General features: G+C 40.1%; 1 protein-coding gene across 2 annotated transcripts in view; it reads left to right on the top strand.

The window, feature by feature from the left end:
- PDE7B (phosphodiesterase 7B) overlaps positions 1-18,314 on the top strand; it is a 288,623-nt gene extending 270,309 nt beyond the window's left edge. For both annotated transcript variants that reach the window (XM_090279881.1, XM_090279882.1), the window contains 5 exons: positions 345-436; positions 3,721-3,865; positions 5,332-5,428; positions 9,654-9,734; positions 14,658-18,314. In XM_090279881.1, coding sequence (XP_090136007.1) covers positions 345-436; positions 3,721-3,865; positions 5,332-5,428; positions 9,654-9,734; positions 14,658-14,893 — 651 coding nt within the window. In that variant the 3' untranslated portion in view covers positions 14,894-18,314. The remainder of the gene's footprint in view (positions 1-344; positions 437-3,720; positions 3,866-5,331; positions 5,429-9,653; positions 9,735-14,657) is intronic.
- Positions 18,315-19,828: the final 1,514 nt, after the last annotated feature.

Below are 19,828 nucleotides of genomic sequence, written 5' to 3' on the forward strand. Positions count from 1 at the left end.
TCTCCCTCTTTTTCTCCTTCCGTTCCCCATTCTCTGAAAATAAATAAATAAATAGATAGATAGATAAATAAAATGTAAAAAGTAAAAAAACAGGGGCCAAGGAGTGAAAGACACTAGAAATAGACCCCCATTCAGTCCTCCACTGTAGGGTCAGCAAGGGCCACTATCCCTTCATCAGTATAGCCTTCAGAATAGACCCTGTGGTTGTTTCATTTCGTGTTTCTTTTTCAGTCTACCTCTTTGTCATCAAAGAGGGAAAAAACTGGCCCCAGTGAAACTGTGTTCAGCATGAAAAGATCAGTATCTAGCTTCTCTCTCATTTGCAACTTTCATTTTCTTTCTAGAACATGTCAGTGCTGGAGAATCACCACTGGCGATCTACAATTGGCATGCTTCGAGAATCAAGGCTGCTTGCTCACTTGCCAAAGGAAATGACGTAAGTAGTGTAGAGATGAAATATACTGATGTCCACACATTAGAGATAAGCAACTTTCTCTAAGGTATGCTTGAGACCCCCCGGGTTGATGGTAGGGAGCCAGCTTGCTGTGCTTCCTGCCTACACTCCGTATTGTCTATCAGAAGAGATTCAGTGTCAATTACTGCAACCCAGAAACCAGACTCTGTGAGCTTTGAAAGGGCCTTGGATCGTCTATGACCTAACGTCAGGAAAAGGAGCATAAACAGTTCTCTGCTTTCACACTCTTCAGCATCAACACTCTGCTTTGCCAAATTCCTGTCTTTTATGTTAACAAAATTGTCCTCCTGTGTAGGCCCAAATAATAAATATTCATCAGAAAAGAACACAGGAGTTCTCAAGCTAGCCGTAAGACTAGTTCCATGAAGTCTGTATAATAATTGCCAGTCTCAGTGGAAATAGAAGTCAGGAAGTTTTTTCTAAAATGCTTTTGTTAAGTAACTGAATTGGCCCCAGCAATTTTTTTACTGTTAATTTACCTATGTCTCTTGTGTTTTAAACAGAATGGGAAATACTAGTTTCCTGATCTGCTGTTTGTTAGCCCAGGGATTTAGGCCGAATCCTACTAAATCCAAGGCCATTGTCTCATTGTCCACAGAGCCCCAAATTAGCTGCTGTACTGTCTACCAAGGCCAACACAAATTCTGATCTGTTTAATTAAAATGCACAGACCCTGAAGTAGCTAGGAGAGAAGTAAATAAATAGATCTCTGTACCCTTCTTTCTGAAGGGCACGTAGCTTAAGGTCAGTGGCCAAGTTATGTTCCTCCATAGAACAGGCACCATGCCTTGGGCTCATTCATTTATCCCTGGCCTCCTGATACTATCCCATGCTGTTTCCCAGCAGCCAGAGGAATGTTGAATTTGCAGGAAGAAGTTCATTCAGTTCTGATAACTTTTTACTTCCAGGAACTAAAAGCCAATCCTCATGCATAGAATGAAAACTTGTGCTTTTTACTAAAACAATAAATTGCAAAGATCAAAAGAAATGTAAAAAGAACTAAAAACCAGAACAAGAAATCAAGTAAGAAGGAGAAGAAAAGAGGAGGTTGGTGGAAGAGTCAGCTGAAGAAAGAAAGGAGAAGGGAAGGAAAATGAGGAAAGAAAAAATAGCAAAAGGGAAAACAGCGGGCTTGTCCCTATAATACCTGCATTAATTCTGCTTGTTGCTCAATTAGTATTCATTTCCTAAGATACTCCTGCTCATCCCTATGGATTCCAAACAAAAGTACCATATTTTTCATGTCTTTGTGGGATATAATGTTATAAATGGCTTTTGCTAAAAGAAGTGTTATGCAATAATATATGTGAAAGAACTTTGTAATGGAAGTTTCATTATCATAGTCATCATAATTATTTCTTCTATCCTCATGTAAATGCTGAAAATAATTTTTCTGATTTTAAAAGTAAAGATTAAGCCCTGGCCAGGTAGCTCATTTGGTTAGAGCATCACCCTGACACGACGAGGTTGCGATTTCAATCTCTGGTCGGGGCACATACGAGAAGCAACCAATGACTGCATAAGTAAGTGGAACTGTTGTCCCTCCCTCTCTCTCTCTCTCTCTCTCTCTCTCTCTCTCTCTCTCAATCTCTCTCTCTCTCCCTCATCAATAAATTAAAAAGGTTAAGTACACAAACTAAGGAAAATTCAGAAAAGAATTAGCTTCCCCATAAATTTTTAAAACTATAGATTAAGCTATACTAAATATTAAGACTTCCCTTTATCAAAAGACATTATTAAGAAAGCAGAAAAATAAGCCACATTATAGAAAAAGATATTTGCAACACATAGAATCAGTAAGCAAAAGAGAGACAACTCAAGAGAATAATAGGTAAAGACTAGAACAGAAACTTCACCGATGAGGAAATATCAATGGCCAATAAATGCATGAAATATGTCCAACCTCATTAATAATCAAGGAAATTTATATTAAAATGAAAAGCAATTGCATAACAGACTCTTCAAATTGACAAAAAGATGTAAAGAGTAATAATATAAAGCAATGAGAATCTTATTCTATTACAATTGTTTTAGAGAAACATTTTTTGCACATATACAACTGGAGGTATATAAGGGTGTTTATTGTGACATTTTTTCTTAGTAGTCAAAAATTAAAAACAACTCAAGTGACCATCAAAAGTAGAATGGATAAAAACATTGTGGACTATTACTACATTCGAATAAAATATGACAACGAAAATGGATGATTTTCAAAAACATAATGTTAAGCTAAAGAAACAAGTCACAAACTATTATTTATTGTGTAACTTAAAATTCAAAAGCAGTTAAAATTAAACCAAATTATTTAGACATGTATGTATAGGTGGTAAATGTATTAAAAGTAGCAAGGAAATTATTAAAACAAAGATCAAGAGAGTGGTTGATTCAGGGGTTGGATGTGACAGAAGGATGTGACAGGAGACACAATGGGGACCTTCTGGGGCACAGGTAGACAATGTCCTTGACCTGGGTGATGAATACAAGATGTTTATAATGATTCATTAAACTGTCTATATATGCTCTATGCACTCTACTTAAATATTTGTCCTTTTTAAACATGACTTTCAGACATAGTTATGCATCTTTCCTCCCATTGATTATTTTTATATGTGAAGTAAAGTTCTAATTTGTATTATTTTCCCAAAATATCCCATTTTCTCTATACCATTTTTGACTAACATATTGCTTGTTTACTGGTGTGTAATGGTGCTTTAATCAACCACTATTCTTTTTAAGTTCCAGTCTCTCTTTCCAGACTACCTGTTTCTTTTTCCGTTGATCGATCTTTCCATCCCACAGTATCAGTCACTACTATGGTCTTCATTATTATTACTGTTAGTATGCTCTTTTCTTTCCCCATACAAGTCTTAATGTTTGAGCTGGTTTGAATGCTATGAAAGCACAAACTCCTGTGCACATATTTTTGTCCTCCTTAAAGCATACATTTCTAGTTGGCTTTCTGTTTTTCCGCCCATAGGAACCAGGGGAATGTATGAATGACCACAGATTTGCTCATCTGTGGTTTCAGTCATTCTCTGCAGTTCTTGGTGTACCTTCTGTCTGAGGGCAGAAGTGATGGTGGGGCAGAGAATGACTCATGCAGTGAGGGACTGGGACTCTGTAAAATCAGCAGTATCAAAGGTGCAAATGGGATTACAAGTCACTTGATGATCACAGAATCACTCACTCTCCTCAAAGGGATTTGCTCTATGTGTGTGTTTTCTCTTTCATTCTTGTGGATACAGAGAGGATATTGAACAGCAGTTGGGATCCTTGATCCTGGCAACAGACATCAACAGGCAGAATGAATTTTTGACTCGATTGAAAACTCACCTTCAAAATAAAGACTTAAGGCTGGAAGATGTACAGGACAGGCACTTTCTACTTCAGGTAAATAACAACAACAAAACCATTATCCGTGCTGGGTAAAAATGCGTAGGGTCATGATCAATAATTTTAGCACATTTGCTTGGAAACCACTGAAAAATTTCATGTGTTTCAAAGCTTTTAATAAAGTAGGTCACTGCTCTAACTCATACCTTGGGAGATACTCCTTCTCAAATGTGGTATACAAACCATAGCCTTTTTCTTGATCTTCCATTCTCTCTTGTCTTCCTTTTGGCACAAACAACTGCATGGATGGACCCTGGTCTCAGCTAAATAGAGCAGCTTTAACCAGGGAGACAGAGCGGCATGGCCCACTGAACTGGGCGGTCTGTTTCATTCCATGCCTCCATGCTGCCCTCTAGTTGTCCAAAGTGCCGCCTCCTGCCCAGGAAATGCTCTCCTCCCCACTGCAGCCCTGTAGCTCCCTCCTTTCTTCCCAAACTAGTCTTCTCTTTCCTAACTGCCACCAAGATCAGCCTGCTGTCTGATTTAAGAGACTCCGGCCAAGTAGTGAGTAGCTTAAAGATTTGCCCTAAACACTTGCATTTCAAAAGGAGAGCTTGCTGACACAAATGAATCCCCAAAGGGCAGAATTTGGAGAAGACTTCTTCCCCTTACCAACTCCAGCATGGACTGGTGCCCCCATTAACCAGGAAATAAAGAAACAACCAAATTTGCAACTTAACGTGACTCGGGATCTCCCAGACCCCAGCACTGTTAGCAATTCTGCAATCCAGGGAACCTGGTCAAAGCAGATAGGCCTTGCTGGTGGGCAAGGCACAGCCCCAGAGCCCACCTGGGTAGCAGTCTCTGCAGTGGGTAGTAAGGGGCAGAATCCATTTCTCTTGGAATTCAAGGTAACCCTCCTAGAGTTGAGAGAAAGCAGGCATCCCAGATCTAGGCAAGTGTGAGGCAAGCCAAGAGTCCTTGATTTAGTTCTGCAAACAAAACACTCCTCAATTTGATAGGACCTAGCCTCCTGGCTGGCAGTCTGAGCCTGCTTATACACACACACACACACAGAGGCACATAAATGCAGACACACATAATTTAAATGATGTATCTAGTTGGCCATTTTGGCCTGTATGAGAGTGAGATCCAAATGATCTCACTTGAGCCTGGCTGGGGCCCCTGCGGCCTCCCTACCTGTGAGAGGTGGGGCAGCAGAAGGAACCAAGCCATGGCTTTCCTTGGCCGGCCCACCCCTAGTCTCCTCCAGAAAGCTCCGTGTCCTTGGACGGTAGCTCTTCTCTCCTTCTCACTGCTATAAAGTGGGAGTTCTGAATGAAGGGTCTGTGTGGTGCTGAAGAAGTGCTATTTCCTGAAGAGACACGTCAGAGGGGCCCTGTGTGGATATGGGCCTGGTACCATGAGGCACGCTGGGGGGCGGGACGTCCCTTGGGCTTGGGGTGCGTTTGCTGCTGAAGAATCACACTCTGACTGTCTCTCCCTGCCCTGTCACTTCTCAGATTGCCTTGAAGTGTGCTGACATTTGCAATCCTTGCAGAATCTGGGAGATGAGCAAGCGGTGGAGTGAGAAGGTCTGTGAAGAGTTCTACAGGCAAGGTTAGTTGTGCCCCGCAGCTGCGTTTGTGCTGCCCCTCCCCCTCTCAGGCATTTGTCCTAATAAAACAGGAAACAGCCACTCTGTTACGGCATTTGTTCTTTCATCGACTCTTATTATCCTAACCTTTCTCTTTCACTCTCTTGCAAACCATCCATCCCTTTTTTGGAAATAATTTTAAAATAAATAACATTGAGTTATTATGGAAAAAGGTAATAATGAGGTGCAATAAAAGTGAGTGAAAATGGGATATATGTACCTCGGTTTAATGGTTTTCCATAAAAATGTGAGGGACAGTTTGATTTTTACCCGGACCTTCATTTTAATGAGCTGAGCGCAGCCTAAAGGCTAAACGCCGTTTGTGGTCAGTTTTCCACTCTGACAGAAGGACTTAACTCCTTTTGTGTTTCTTCCCCTCACTTTCTCAAATAAAGCTAATCATGAAATAGAGCACAGCTGACCAAGCATTGAGTTCATCACATGAAGAGTCAAATGGCCCCAAGTTAGGGTATAATTTTTAAGAGATTAACCTCATTTGGAAATAAGGCAATGAATTTGAGCAGGATCCTGACGTTGGGTGGGATATCCGCCTTCAAACGCAGCCTTGTTTCCTCAGGCCGGGTTTCAGGGCTCCGGATGTTTGTTCAGGCACAACAGCGCCCTGATGTTAGTGACGGGATCAGGTTTGAGAGGCTGAGAACAAATAAAGCCTGAAGTGTCCCACATACCAGCTCTGTGGGGAGGTCAAGTAGCAACAGTGAGCCTTTTGGAGAAGCCTCCATCGAAAGATGTGTCAGTGACATTGTAATGGTCCCAAAGACAGAAGACAAAGCAGAACGGATTGGGTTCATGTGGGGACAAAAGGCTTGCTCACCACCTCTTCCGCTCAGAGGAAAAGTGCTCGCGTAGCTCCCACAACTCTGTGTCATTTCACCTCCATTGGGTGTAAGTGGTTACAAATCAAAAGATCAGTTTCTAGTTGCCCATGATATAAAATCTCCACTGACGGAAAACCAAAGGAAAACGGGATGAAATTGGAGCAGAGAGGTTTCAGATTAGATAAATACTTTCTTTGCTGTGTGATATAGAAAATATTTTAAAAGCACAGTGAAAAAGGTTAGGCTCTTCATCCTTGCATATCAAACAGCAGGACAGAGGAAGAATTCTACTCTCTCCCTCTTGGTTTTGATCCAGTCATGCATTCCTCTTGGCACTGATTACAGTTTAACCCTTGTATTTGCTTATCTTGCACCCTTATTTGGACTATGAGCAACTTGGGAATCATGTCACTTGGGCAGGTTATAATGGCCACACAGTTGGTAAATCAAAGTTGCTAACTAAGTGGAACAAATGGGGTCAATCAGGAAACAAAATCTGTAAGATCTCTGTGTAAAAAAACGGGTTGTGGTTCTAAGAATATATGCATGTGCAGCATCATAAGGTGGAACAACCTGGAACATTTGTAACTCTGATCACGAAAGGTGAGCTTCCATGCCCTTTGCTCTGGCATGTCTCCTGACAGAGAAAGAAGACTAGTGTTAGGCCCTTGTTATTTAATTGCATTATGGTTTAGTAAAAGTTCAGCCTGTTTTAAGAGGAGAAGACCAGACTCTGGTCATCCAAACTGCATGTCCTCCATATTGAATTCATATTTTAAAAATTCTATATGCATGACTGCTATCATTCTGATTAATCTTATTCTGGCTTTCAGTTCAGGATTTGGGCTTCCACAGACTGCTAACAGTCCCAGACAAAGTATCTTTAATGATTTGCGATGTTGAGCAAAGGAAACCCCCTAGAAAAATGATTGAAGACAGAGAGAGAAAGAAAATGAGATCCTATAAATAAGGAAAACAGTGTGATATTCTGAAAATGCGGATTAGGATTCTATCCCTCCTTTTGATGCCTTAAGGAAGTAGAATCTCTGTCCTGTTATAACTACAGATTGGTATCTTCTCAATCAACCAAGATCCCAAAAGTTTTATTGAACATCTGCTTCCAGCCTTGTCTAATCCTCAGTAAAACTGTGATTTTCCCTATATACCAAGCCCCACTGGGGATGATGTCATGAATGATACAAAGAAGTGTAGTTCATGTTTCATAACTTCAAAATACCAAAAGCAGTAAAGTTCTTGGAGGAAAGAAACTATGCAATTTTCCTCTTTTGATTCTCTATATTGGTTAACAAAGTGTCTAAAATATATAGTACTTTACAAATATATGTCAAATAAGTAAATGAATAAATGATCTAATTGGAAGACCTCCAATGGTTGAGTTCAGGAGATCTAATGCAGAGGAAGCTAGAATCTGAGCTGGGTATTGAAGGATAACTCATACACTGTACTTTCCAAAAGTATAGTCACAAGGCACATGTCACTAGTTAAACTGAAATTAATTAGAAGTACATAAAGTAAAAAATTCGGCTCCTCAGTATTTTTAATTATACTTCAAAAGGCTACCGTAGTGGCCAGTGCAAACATTTCCATCATTGCAGAAAATCCAATTGGACAGCACTCGTCTCCACAGAGAGGACTGTAAACAGACGAAGGCACTGAGGTGGGGCCGTATCCCTGCCTCGCAGACCAGCTTGTCTCATAGAGGGTGGGATATGAGAGGATGGGTGGAGTATACACCAGTGTGTGGAGTATACACCGGGCAACAGAGTGTGGCACTTTCTCATAGCAAGCGCATTTAGGGCAACATATGTAATTGAAGTAGAAGAAATACTGAAGGAAAAAAACTAACTAAGGGGCAAAAACTAAGAACAGATTATCAAGAAACCAAATTAGAGTTAGGCAGAGTGTAAGTAAGGAAGAAAAGCTATTCCAGGAGAGGAATAAACAGGATTTGATGCTTCAGTGTGGAGGGTGAAGGAAAGGGAAAAATCAAAGACAATTCCTCTGAAGTATCAAGATCGATTGAAAAACCACAATTAACAAAAAACATGAAGGTGAGGAGTAGAACTGGCTTTTGGGGTATTCATTTTAGTATCAAACAATGTCAGGCCCTGCCCTCAGAAGGCTATGATCATCTGGCTTCCCTGACCCACTCCTCAGGTTAAACCAGAGGGATTTCCTCTCATCATTCCAGAAGATCACCAGAGCACACGATGCCATGGGAGGCATGACTACAGTCAGAGAATATGGTGGAAATGTGGCCTCTCTAGGTTCTGCATCAGTAGTTAAGTGCAGACTTCCCAGGTTGGAATGCAGGATCCCCGCTTTACTAACAGTGTGACCCTGAGTCAACATACTTCCTTTCTGTTCACCTCAATATTCTTCTCTGTAAAATGGAGATTATAATGAGGTTGGTATGAGGATGTAAAAAATTAATTACATAGGTAAAAATAATTAATTGCGTAGGTAAAATGCTTAGAACAGTGCCTGGCATACAAGTGAGCACTATGTAAATGTTATGTTTTTATCTCCCCTGGTTTACAGAAGGACATTCACAACTGTAAACCCTGCTAATGTCTCTGAGGACCATCTTATCTACTAATTAACCAGATTGTTTTTCCCAATGCCGTAATTACCCACAATTTTTCACCTTCAGGAAGGATTTATAAAAGTATTTTGATAAAGCTTTGCATCATGCATTTCTCCTTTGGTTTTCTCGCTGACCTAGGTATTAAAAAATATATCATTCTGACCTTTATCCTTTTTTAAATCTTCAGTTACATTAGATAAAATTCTAAGGAGTCAGAATGAAAGATATCAGACCCTTATTTTTTATTAATTTTGCAGCTGTCAACTGGGATGCTCTTCAGATGAGATCTGGTCCTTTGCCTCCATTTCCTGCCCTGTTATTATTTCTGGTTGTTCAGGTGAAACCAGACGAGGGTCAGGAAGAGTGGAAGGAAGGGAAGAAGCATAAAATCTGTTTTATTAACCTATAACTTAAAGCCAGAACTTGCATTTCATGTTAGGAAATTGCCCATTAGTTGTGTCCTTGTTTTTATAGAGCTTGTTCAAAAGTTTATTTTAGTCCCAGAGCACAGTTATTTACCACGAGCCTATTACAAATGGTCATTGACACTCTGATATTTTAAATTTTCACAGAAGTTACCAGAGCAAGGCAGAGCAAATCGAAGCTAAAGGCTTCCTAAGGATAACAAGGCAGAGAACAGTAATTTCCAGAATAACTTCTTTCATCTAGGTTGTTAAAACTATCAACACCCATTTTCATAAGTTCTAGGTTATCAATGTGTTTCTTCTTCTTTCTTCTTAGGTGACCTTGAACAGAAATTTGAACTGGAAATCAGTCCTCTTTGTAATCAACAGAAAGATTCAATCCCTAGCATACAAATTGGTGAGTTGAATTCAATTTTAATTTTAAAGGAATGTTTTGGCACCTCTGTCAAGAATCAGAAAGAAAAGCTCTACACACAGCTTCTGAAAAACCCAAACTGGACATTTATTCAATGCCCCTTATCTGGTGGAGTACAAAGAAGCACCCTAATCATGACTAATCTACTAGGTAATTACCAATTGAGAAGTTAGGTAAAAATGGGGTAAGGTTTTGTTATAGACTCTTAACTAACATTTATGAACTTTGTCTTTAAGAATTAAATCAAAATCAAAAAGAGTAGAAGGAAAGTAGTAAGAATCAACTATTCACTGCTAAAGAGCAGACCAGCTCCCATTCTCTTTAGGACTGAGGGAGTGGGATGTCAGCAGAATCGGCCTTTAGGACCCTTCCAATTTGGAAAACTACGCTTCATCCCCAATACTCAATCTCAAGAGCCCAGACCCAGACGCATGCACTGCCAGCTATGCTATCCCTTGTGGCCTGGGGTCCCATGTCTCTGTGCTCTCCTTCAAAACTTACCTTCAGCCTCATTTTCTTAGGACCACATGCTAAAGTGTCAATTGCACTAAACTTTTAAACTGTGATGTTAATAAGTCTAAAATAATTATTAATTTAATAGGTTATTTATAAAACCATTAAGCAAATCAAATTGGAAATTTTAGGCACTTTAGTGGGGGAAACATTTTTGACCCAGTAAGAATGTCTATCACTCCTTAAACACTCTACCAATTCCATGTATGTATAAAGCAAGTCTTTCTTCTCCTTACAGCTCCCTCCAATTAAGACCACTCAGAACTCTACTCTTTTACTTATAAGCTATGGCCCTGACATGTACCAGTTTATGTTTTTCACCAGTTTCCACAGACCTCAAACAGCTTAATGCACTCGTGGCACAGCAGACCTCTACAAGGTTCAAAGTTAAATGTCTTGGAGGGAAGGGGGCACCGAAAAGATAAGCTTAACATTAAGAAAACCAGAGCAAGTTAAAATGATATGCTTACCAGCACTGAGGGTAAACTCAGATCCACAGTCCCGCAAAGTGTGATGACATCATCCTGAGGAAATAGGGACAAAATTAATCTAGTTACAGAGATTCAAATGTAATCTACAAATTTGAAAATAGGTATGTTGGGATTATGAGATTATTGGTTGTCCTTTTTTTTTTTTTCAAAGTTGCCCTTAATATTGTTCTGTTGTTTTTACACTTGAAGTTTTCCTCTACCTGAAAAAAGGAAAGGAGGTATTATTTAAAAAATTAAATCCAGGAAGAATCTCAGGCAGGTGAAGCTATAGCATTGTTGGGAGAGGGGCAACATTAACAAAATGCAACCTTGGCCTCCCTGGATCCAGCTCCCTCCTGTTGGGCTACGTTAGTTGTGGAGGTTCTGCAAATGTGATAGATAAAAAAGGAATAGCCCTGACTGGTGTAGCTCAGTGGATTGAGCGCCAGCCTGAGAACTGAGAAGTCGTTGGTTCAATTCCCAGTCAGGGCACATGCCTGGTTTACAGGCCAGGTCCCTTGTTGGGGGCATGAGAGAGGCAACTGATCGATGTTTTTCTTGCACATTGATGTTTCTCTCCCTCTCTTTCTCCCTCCCTTCCCTTTCTAAAAGTAAATAAATAAAATATTTTTTCTAAATAAATAAATAAATGGAATAAATAAATGGAATAGACCCTGACAAAAATCTTAATCCTGGGGCCCACTTGATTAAGTTCTGGCTGGAAAGAAATTTGCCAGGCACCTGTTAAAGATATTCTAAACCACCAAAGAAAAACAGTCAATTGTTAAGCACACAACCTGGATTTTCACAACGAACCTGATTTCAGAGATTCTATCCTGTTGTCATGAGAACACACTTTTTTGTCAGATCATATGTCCTGATTTTCAGCTCAGGAAAATGCGGTTACCATAGATACCTGTTTTTAAAATGGGATAGGGACTGAGTGACAAGGAAAAATTTCCTGGTTGCTACACCAGCACACCAATTACACAGAGAAAAAGCAAGTGATTAGAAAACAACTTTTAGTACGTAAATCTTGGTCTCTGTTCCTCATCTGCCCCTGTGTAGGCCTTGGGTTGACAGGTGTGTTGGGCAGGGCTAGATCAGGCCAAACTGAAGAAATGCAAACAGATAAACAAGAGTGTAATGGGAGCTGCAGCATTCAGCCACCAGACAAAGATTTTTCCTGTGGGTACTAGCAATTTCTTCTGTCTTGGTGCCCCTGGGACTGAAAATGTCCCCTCTCTCTCTCTTCCCTGTCCCAGTCCACACTGGGCATTTCCTGAGTGCCGTTTCAGGTTTAGACATGATTTTCTCATTAAGTAATTCATATTCCCCCAAGGGGAACTGGGACTTCATAGCTCCACACCCTACCCGACCTCCACTGCTCCCCTCTTTCCATCAAAGTCTGCATTTTGAAAAGATATTAAATTGAATGAATGTCTAATTGGTGAAGTCTATAGAAAGATGGAGAAAGGCTTTTCTTCAAACCTTATTTACTTGGAGGCTACCATCTCTCCCTTCCCTCACCCCCACCCTTCAGGAGGACAATATCCCAGCAGAGTCACTACAGCCTTTGAGTAGCAGAAGGAGGTTCCCAAACCTGACCAGGCAGATTTGAAATGAAAGCCTTCCATCATTTGAACAACTGCCTCATAGTGTCTGCTCAGACTTTGAAATGGCTTTTCTATCTCCTATAAGTGGTCTTCATATATGACAATTAGAAATGCAGAGGTGTAATTCCAGAGTAACTTCAGAAAGAAAATGAGTTGATTTTTAAATATTGGATTTTTAAATGCTGCATATGTAACTTTTTTATATTTAAGGTAAATTTGATAAATATTTACATCTTAAACTGTATAGTTTTCAAACTATCTTTTTATATATCTAATATCTAACCTCTCTTAAGATGAAAGATATTAGAAATTAGATAATCCGTCTTAAACTTCATAGTTTTCAAACTATCTTTTTAGATATTTAATATCTAATCTCTCTTAAATTGAAAGATGTTAGATATGGAAAGTTTTGAAGGAGGTAAAGAATATTAAACAAAAAAATTCAAGAATGAAATCCTTATTTGCTGATTCCCTATCGTCGTCGTCGGCAGCCGTCCGTCTCGAGAGACGATGGTGTAGCTTCTTAACAGTCTATCTGCACCGCCGAGAATGGTTGTGCAGTCCGACTCGGGAGTGACACGGTATCTGTCTCCTCCCGTGTTGAATCGACATCTTGCGATGACGCTGAAGCTACAGAGCCTGGGCAGGGTAATATGGAGGGTCCGCTGTTGCCCATGCAGCAGACCCCCCCTCTCTTCGCAGCTGAAGGGTCCAAGGGAAAGACGGAGTCAATACAGCTTGGCTTCAGGTGCGCCGCAGGAGTTGCCGGTGTTGACTACAACGTCAAACCGCCTTAGGGACTCCGGCTCCGGATTTTCTGTCGGGGTTTACTCCCCTAGCCTTTCCCCTGAAGAGGTATGCCGCAAGGCAGCGGAGGTTTTTTGGAGTCAGAGTTTTCCTTCTCTGATGTACCCTGACTGGAAGATCGAACCAGCGACACTTCGCCCGCAGACCGACGCTCAATCCACTGAGCTAAACCAGCCAGGGCAACTTTGAGGGAATATGCTCTGAAAAATATGTATATGATATGTATATGATTCCCTATATAACCTTATCAAATTATAGACCTAAAATTGCTGGCTTAACTTTCCTCCTCAGATGTGGATTATCTCACATGTCTACTGTTTGTCCAATGAAGAGACAAGGAAATTAAGCCTTATAATTCACATGCTGTACACACATTGAGTGAGTTGGTGGAAGGTTGTAATACTGAAAACACTTGCCTTTTCTCTCTACACCTACATTTCAAGGAACTACAACAAAGCCTAAATATGTCTAAGTCTATGATGATTCTAATAATTCCAGCCTAGATGGAAAGTCGTCTTTGCTTTTAAAATCATATTTAATATGAAATGCACATTAAGAGTGAAATACGGCCCTGAATGGTGTGGCTCAGTGGAGTGAGCACGGGCCTGCAGACGGGAAGGTTGTTGGTTCAGTTCCCGGTCAGGACACATGCCTGGGTTGCAGGCCAGGTCCTGGGTTGGGAGCATGAGAGAGGCAACTGATTGATGCTTCTCTCTCACCTTGATGTATCCCTTTCTCTTTTTCTCCCTCCTTTCCCCTCTCTCTAAAAATAAATAAATAAAATCTTTTTTTAAGTGAAATAAGATTAGAAAGCAAAAGTCTAAAATAATTGAGAACAGACATGCAAACACAGAAGTTTAATATCAAACCATTTTATCTAGTTGTTAAGGCAAGACTTTTATGCAGATAAAAATCTGCATTGAAGATGAATGAAGTTTTATTTACCTACACTTAATTTAACATAATTGAAAGACAAAACTATGAAATTATAATCCTAAAAAAAATATTCAATAGGCTAAATGTATGCATTCCTCAGACGGTCTAAATCAATGGTGTGCCCCTTCCTGATATGATTTTCCCTTTCCTGCCCTTCCTCACCCTTCCTCCTGAATTCTAGCTTAGACCTTCTTTACTTGTTTGTTTATATGTCTTTCTCCCCCCACCCCTCAAGAAATAACCAATATTTACTGAGTGTTGACTAAGTGCCAGGAGCTTTCTAAGCATTTTACATGCATTAAGTCATTTCATTGTCGTAACAACCCTATGGGCTGAGTACCCTTCTTGGTTCATTTTTACAAATGAGGAAACTGAGGCACAGAGAAGTCAAGTGTCGAGCCCAAGGTGACATCTTGTGCTCCTTGGCTGAGGGTAGGGACCACACTTTGTTTGCCTTCATATCCCTGGGCCAAGTACATGGTGGGCCCCCCTCGTGTCTGTGAGAAAGGAAGAAGTCGGTTTCCCTGCCCTTGTGGTGATGAGTTTGGCCTTGTTTGTTTTAGGTTTCATGACCTACATTGTGGAGCCACTCTTCCGGGAATGGGCCCATTTCACCGGAAACAGCACCCTGTCTGAGAACATGCTGAGCCATCTTGCACACAACAAAGCCCAGTGGAAGAGCCTGTTGCTCAAGCAACACAGAAGCGGTGGTGGTGGCAGTGGCAGAGACAGCCCGGACCACACCGACCGTGGGGCTGAGAACAAGGAGCAGACTGTGACCGAAGGCATCGCCCCGTAATGCCAGCCAGGCCTGTCCCCTGCTCTGCGCACCGAGATCAGCCTTGAGCAGAGGCCTCCTGAGAGGGTAGAAGCCCTCACGGGCTCTTGCCCATAGACCCAGCCACTCTCTGGGTTTCATCCTGGGGTTCTTCGGAATGCTACCTTCCTTCTACTTACCTGCCTCCCCTCTTTTTTCCAAGTGTACAGAAGCCATTGTCACCTCAGCATCAGCTGCCAAAATGAGCAACTCCATTCAGTAATACAGAAACTGAATCCAGGGACAGACCTACCCCTCGAGGAGAACACTGAAGAGAAAGAAAGGTGCTTCTGCCATGTCCCCCATGGGCCCTGGGTCACACTGTGACAGGCAGCAGATCCTCAGTCCAGAGCATTTTAGCATTTGCCATCTGACTGCTGATCTGCATGACGAAAACACCAGCATATTTGGAACTCCAAGGATATTGGTCTTAAGTGCAAGAGCACAAAAGAGGACATGAGAGAAAGGACCTTCTATTTTAATAATTACTATTATTACAAAATAATAATAAATATTTTTAACATTTATATTTTATGCACTAGACAATGGATCTAAAACTTGGGACTACGATTACTCAGTGTACCCAAACTTGAACAGGGGGGGTCATTGTTTTGTTACTGACTTTACGCCACTCTGGGTCAAAGATTTGGCATCTTCTAAATTTAAGAAACCACATTTCATATCCAACCCGAGGGGAAGGGGCTGTACAGTTCATTCCTTTGCACCATTAACCAATATGTCTTTTATCAATAATTCAGTTTCAATGACATTTGTATTCACACATATACATTTTCTGTAAATACCAAGCGCTACTGATTCCCATGCCAAAATACATGAGTATTATGGGATTGCTACCTGTATAAACAATGGCACTGTGAACAGAATCCTGTTAGTTTTAATACAAGAGAATGCATTTGTAAATACAGTATAGAGTTTATTAATATACTATTGTTTGCAGATAAAGGCCTTAACTTTAAACATCTTTCATCTTCTGAAAGCTGCCCAACTTAAATCCTCAGAGATGACCTTCTGAACTTCATTCCCAGCTAAGGTCACAAACCAAAACTGAATAAAGTCTTTGAGGAAATATTTTGGAAACTTCACGTGCATTCCACCCGAGACCATAGTGTTTCATCTATGGCACTAAGCATTGTTTCCTCAGATTAGCAAGGCCCTTCAGCAAGCCTGAAGTCACTTTTCACTGCAGCGATGTTGCACATTCTGTTTCATCAAGCCAGCTGATAAGCTTGTGTTTATGTGACCCTTGTCATTGAACATGGCAGTGTGTCAGCCTTGCAGGAGACATAGCAAGTGTCACAAGCCTTCTGTGACCCTGTCATCTAACCATCAGGGAATTCCCTGCTCCCCTTCCACACTTCCATCTGTTATGACTACAGTACCAAAGCACTTTTGGTTTATGGTTGGCGTGCACTTCTTTGGTGTTAATAGTAACTGGATTTTTCTTTTTCTTTAATTTCATGTGAACAGCTACCCACCTACCTGTTTAGCTAAAATTAATATTATTTAACTAAAGAAAATATTTTAGTTTTCTGATGAAATTTACCTTCCTGGCAGGTCATTATGCTTACTCATGGCTGTAGCTAGCAGAATTGCCTGGGAATTCTGTTTCCATCTTTTTCTGCAGACACCTGGCTGTAAAATCAGTTTGTTAACAGCATTCTTAATCTGTGCATTGAACCTTTTCTTTAGAAATTCTAGCATAGCTAATGTTATATGAAAATTGGCAATGTCGCTTTCTTTTAACCTTAAACCGTGTGGTGGTGAAGGTGATGGTGTGCTCATTCCTGCCACTGTCAAGCTGTTTCATGAGCTGTTGGAATGACAGCTAATTCATTTCCTAAGTGCAGCTTTTTTTTTCTCCTAACATACAAATGAAATGTTAGAAACTTGACTGGATTGTAATAAGTTCCCACAGAGAGACTGAGACTTGCAGAGTTGAGGATTAAGGGATAGTTTGGAACATTGGTTATAGGTTCATTAAACATGAGAGATTGTCAGATGGTGCTAAAGAAAGTGTGCAACTTCATGAAGTGGATGGATAAGTTGAAATTGTTGGTAGGGGTAAGAAGGGAAGTTGTGAAAATTTAACACTAACTTTATTTTTTTTCTGTAATAGCTAAGAACTATCAGATGACTATTTATTGCTTTAATACTCTGAAGCTCTCAGCTTGGTAAGGTCCCAAAAGAGAATATGTTGAATGTATTCCTGCTTCCAAACCTCACTCATTTTGGTGTGGTGACACAAAAGGGCTTTGGAGTCGTCTGTTTCTAATGTACATGAGATCAAATCAAGGAAAGCAAATACTGGAGACGATACCATAGAAATAATGAAGAAAATGCTATTTTAGCTCTACCTTGACTTTAGAAAATGGACTTTGTTTATATTTATATTATAACTTAAATAAATAATATTGGGGGCATTTTTAGTAGTTTCAAGTTTATGGGGCAAAGTGTTTATGTTACAGTTAGGTTTTAAAGAAGAACTCACAAAGAAAACTATCAAATATTTTATCCAATGGTTAGGCCTATGAAGCAACTACTAGTACATAAAAATATGAAGTAAAATGAGGCATGATGCATAATTTAGATGCACTGTGGCCTCTGTTCAACCATCTAGAGATTTCTTGAGTTCCCTATTTTTAGGCAAAATAGAGAGAGAGAGAGAGGAAGAGAGAAAGAAAATGTGAACATGTTTTTTTCTTGCCTAGTAGTGGCTCTCTTGCAATATTTCAATAGAAGGGGTTCAGTGACTAGTTGAGACACAGCTGGTGGATCATCCACGGACTTTGTCTTCGTGTTCTTCTTTCCCCAGTCCTTGGACCATCAATAGCTGACTTATTGAGTTTAATTCTTTCATAGCTTGAGAAGAAAAGAATCAAAGGGCTATTTTTAGTAGGCAAGGTAAAGTTAAAATCTAATTTAGAGAAAGAAAATATATAACACTGCCAGATGTGATAGGCAAAGTCTGCTTTTCCTTTTAAAAGCATCTGTGAGTAGTCAGAACCTACCCATAACCCCCTGCAAGGCTAAGTAAAAGCCCCCTCTGTTGCCATCTGCTTAAGACTTCCCACAAAGGGAGTGCATCCGACAACACTGTCGCCATATAGCGCTTCCTACAAAACACAGATTTGTTTTGTAACCTTTTCTCATGTAGAACCAGATCTGCTCCTTGATTTGAAAATTGGTTATGAGCTTGTATCTCACTTTGCTTCTTATGCTTTGTTCTTTTAAGAAAACCCTTAAAATTGTGTTGTTTTGTGTACACGTGTGAGGTTTGGGGGGAAAAAAAAAACACCGTGTGAGTTTTTGCTCAAAATGTGGCCTAAATATCCATTGGCATGTCTATATAGATAATTAAAATAAAGGCAATTTCTTTAAAATATAACAATATGAAAATGTCTTGATTTGCACCACTTAACATGTTATCAGTTATCCAGTTGGATTCAACAAAAAGGAGGAGAAACTTTCTAGAAAAAGAGCACAGATGTAGGCATGGTCCACGTGACTCCTTCCACTGGGGGCTGCAGAAATAGCCACGTCCATAAAGGCATCGCTTGCCAGTTCATCACAAGTTAGGGAAAAGGGGCCACTGTTCAGTTCTACCTTTCCCCTGAGTCCTGATATTCTTCTAATTCACATTTGTAAAACTCATATATGAAAAAGAATGAGGTACAATGTTTTAGGTTGTGAAAACATACAGATTCAATTTAAGAATTACGTGTTCAAAATATGGTCTTGCATATCAAGATTGGAAGCCACCAAGAGCAACAGGACAGTACAGGCAAGACAAATGAGAATCCTAACTTTATTTAGAAATAGAGGAGGAAAATAAAACACCACCTTGTTTCCCAGAAACACCCTTGTCTTTTCATAACCCCATATTCATTGTATTAAGATTGGTATTCAGAATCTCACTGATTTCTTATTGACTCTCATGTCTGAAGGCAACACCCCTTTTCCTTTTTTGTACATTCTACATCACAAAAGCCAAATCAAAAGTAAGATCCCAGTCCTGATTGGTGTGGCTCAGTGGATTGAATGCTGGCCTGTAAACCAAAAGGTTACTAGTTTGATTCCCAGTCAGGGCACATGCCTCGATTGTAGGCCAGGTCCCCAGCTGGGGTCATATGAGAAGCAACCACATGCTGATGTTTCTTTCCCTCTCTTTCTCCTTCCCTTCCCATCTCTTTAAAAATAAATAAATAAAATCTTTTTTAAAAATTAAGATTCCAGTGCTATCCAAGTAAAGGTCAGACATGACTTTCAAATGAACCTGGGAACTTAGCTGAAACATTGTCAAACAAGCCACATCTATGTGAGCAGTAAGAATATGCAATAAATATTGATTGAAGATCGATGATGTGCCAGAAATTGTGCTAGATACTTGGGATCTAAAAAGACTCAGCCGCTCCAGGAGCATTCAGACTTGTTCAGAGGCTGGCATGACCAGTAAATGCTTCTTATAGGATTCGTAAAACTTCTCTCAGGGCCCAGCTGCATCTAAAGCTCCCCCTGGAATACAACATAATAGAACACAGGTAAGCTTTGGAGACTGAAATTGGTCTCCATCTTGATTCTGTCACTTATTCTGTGACTTCCCAAAAGTTAAAATTATAAAATTATTTCCAGACAATAATATCTTTATCATATTGTTGTGACAAATAAAAGAGTGTGTACAAAAAGCACCAAGCACTTTGGTACATGGTAGGCTTTCAAGACAAGCAAGTTCTCTTAAGTTGCAAGAAGCTTAGCAAATAGCTGTCTGCACATGGCTAAGAATGTGGAGAATATATGGGGAGAAATGTCATAAAGAAACCCTGGCAATTTTACATTAGGAAACCAAACTCATTTTTACATTTTTTAAAAAGATTGGGTAATTTACATATTTATTTGCAA

The sequence above is a fragment of the Furipterus horrens genome, unplaced genomic scaffold (genome assembly GCF_987537825.1).
Source record: "Furipterus horrens unplaced genomic scaffold, mFurHor1.1.pri manual_scaffold_6, whole genome shotgun sequence".
In the NCBI taxonomy this organism is placed as follows: Eukaryota; Metazoa; Chordata; class Mammalia; order Chiroptera; family Furipteridae; genus Furipterus; species Furipterus horrens.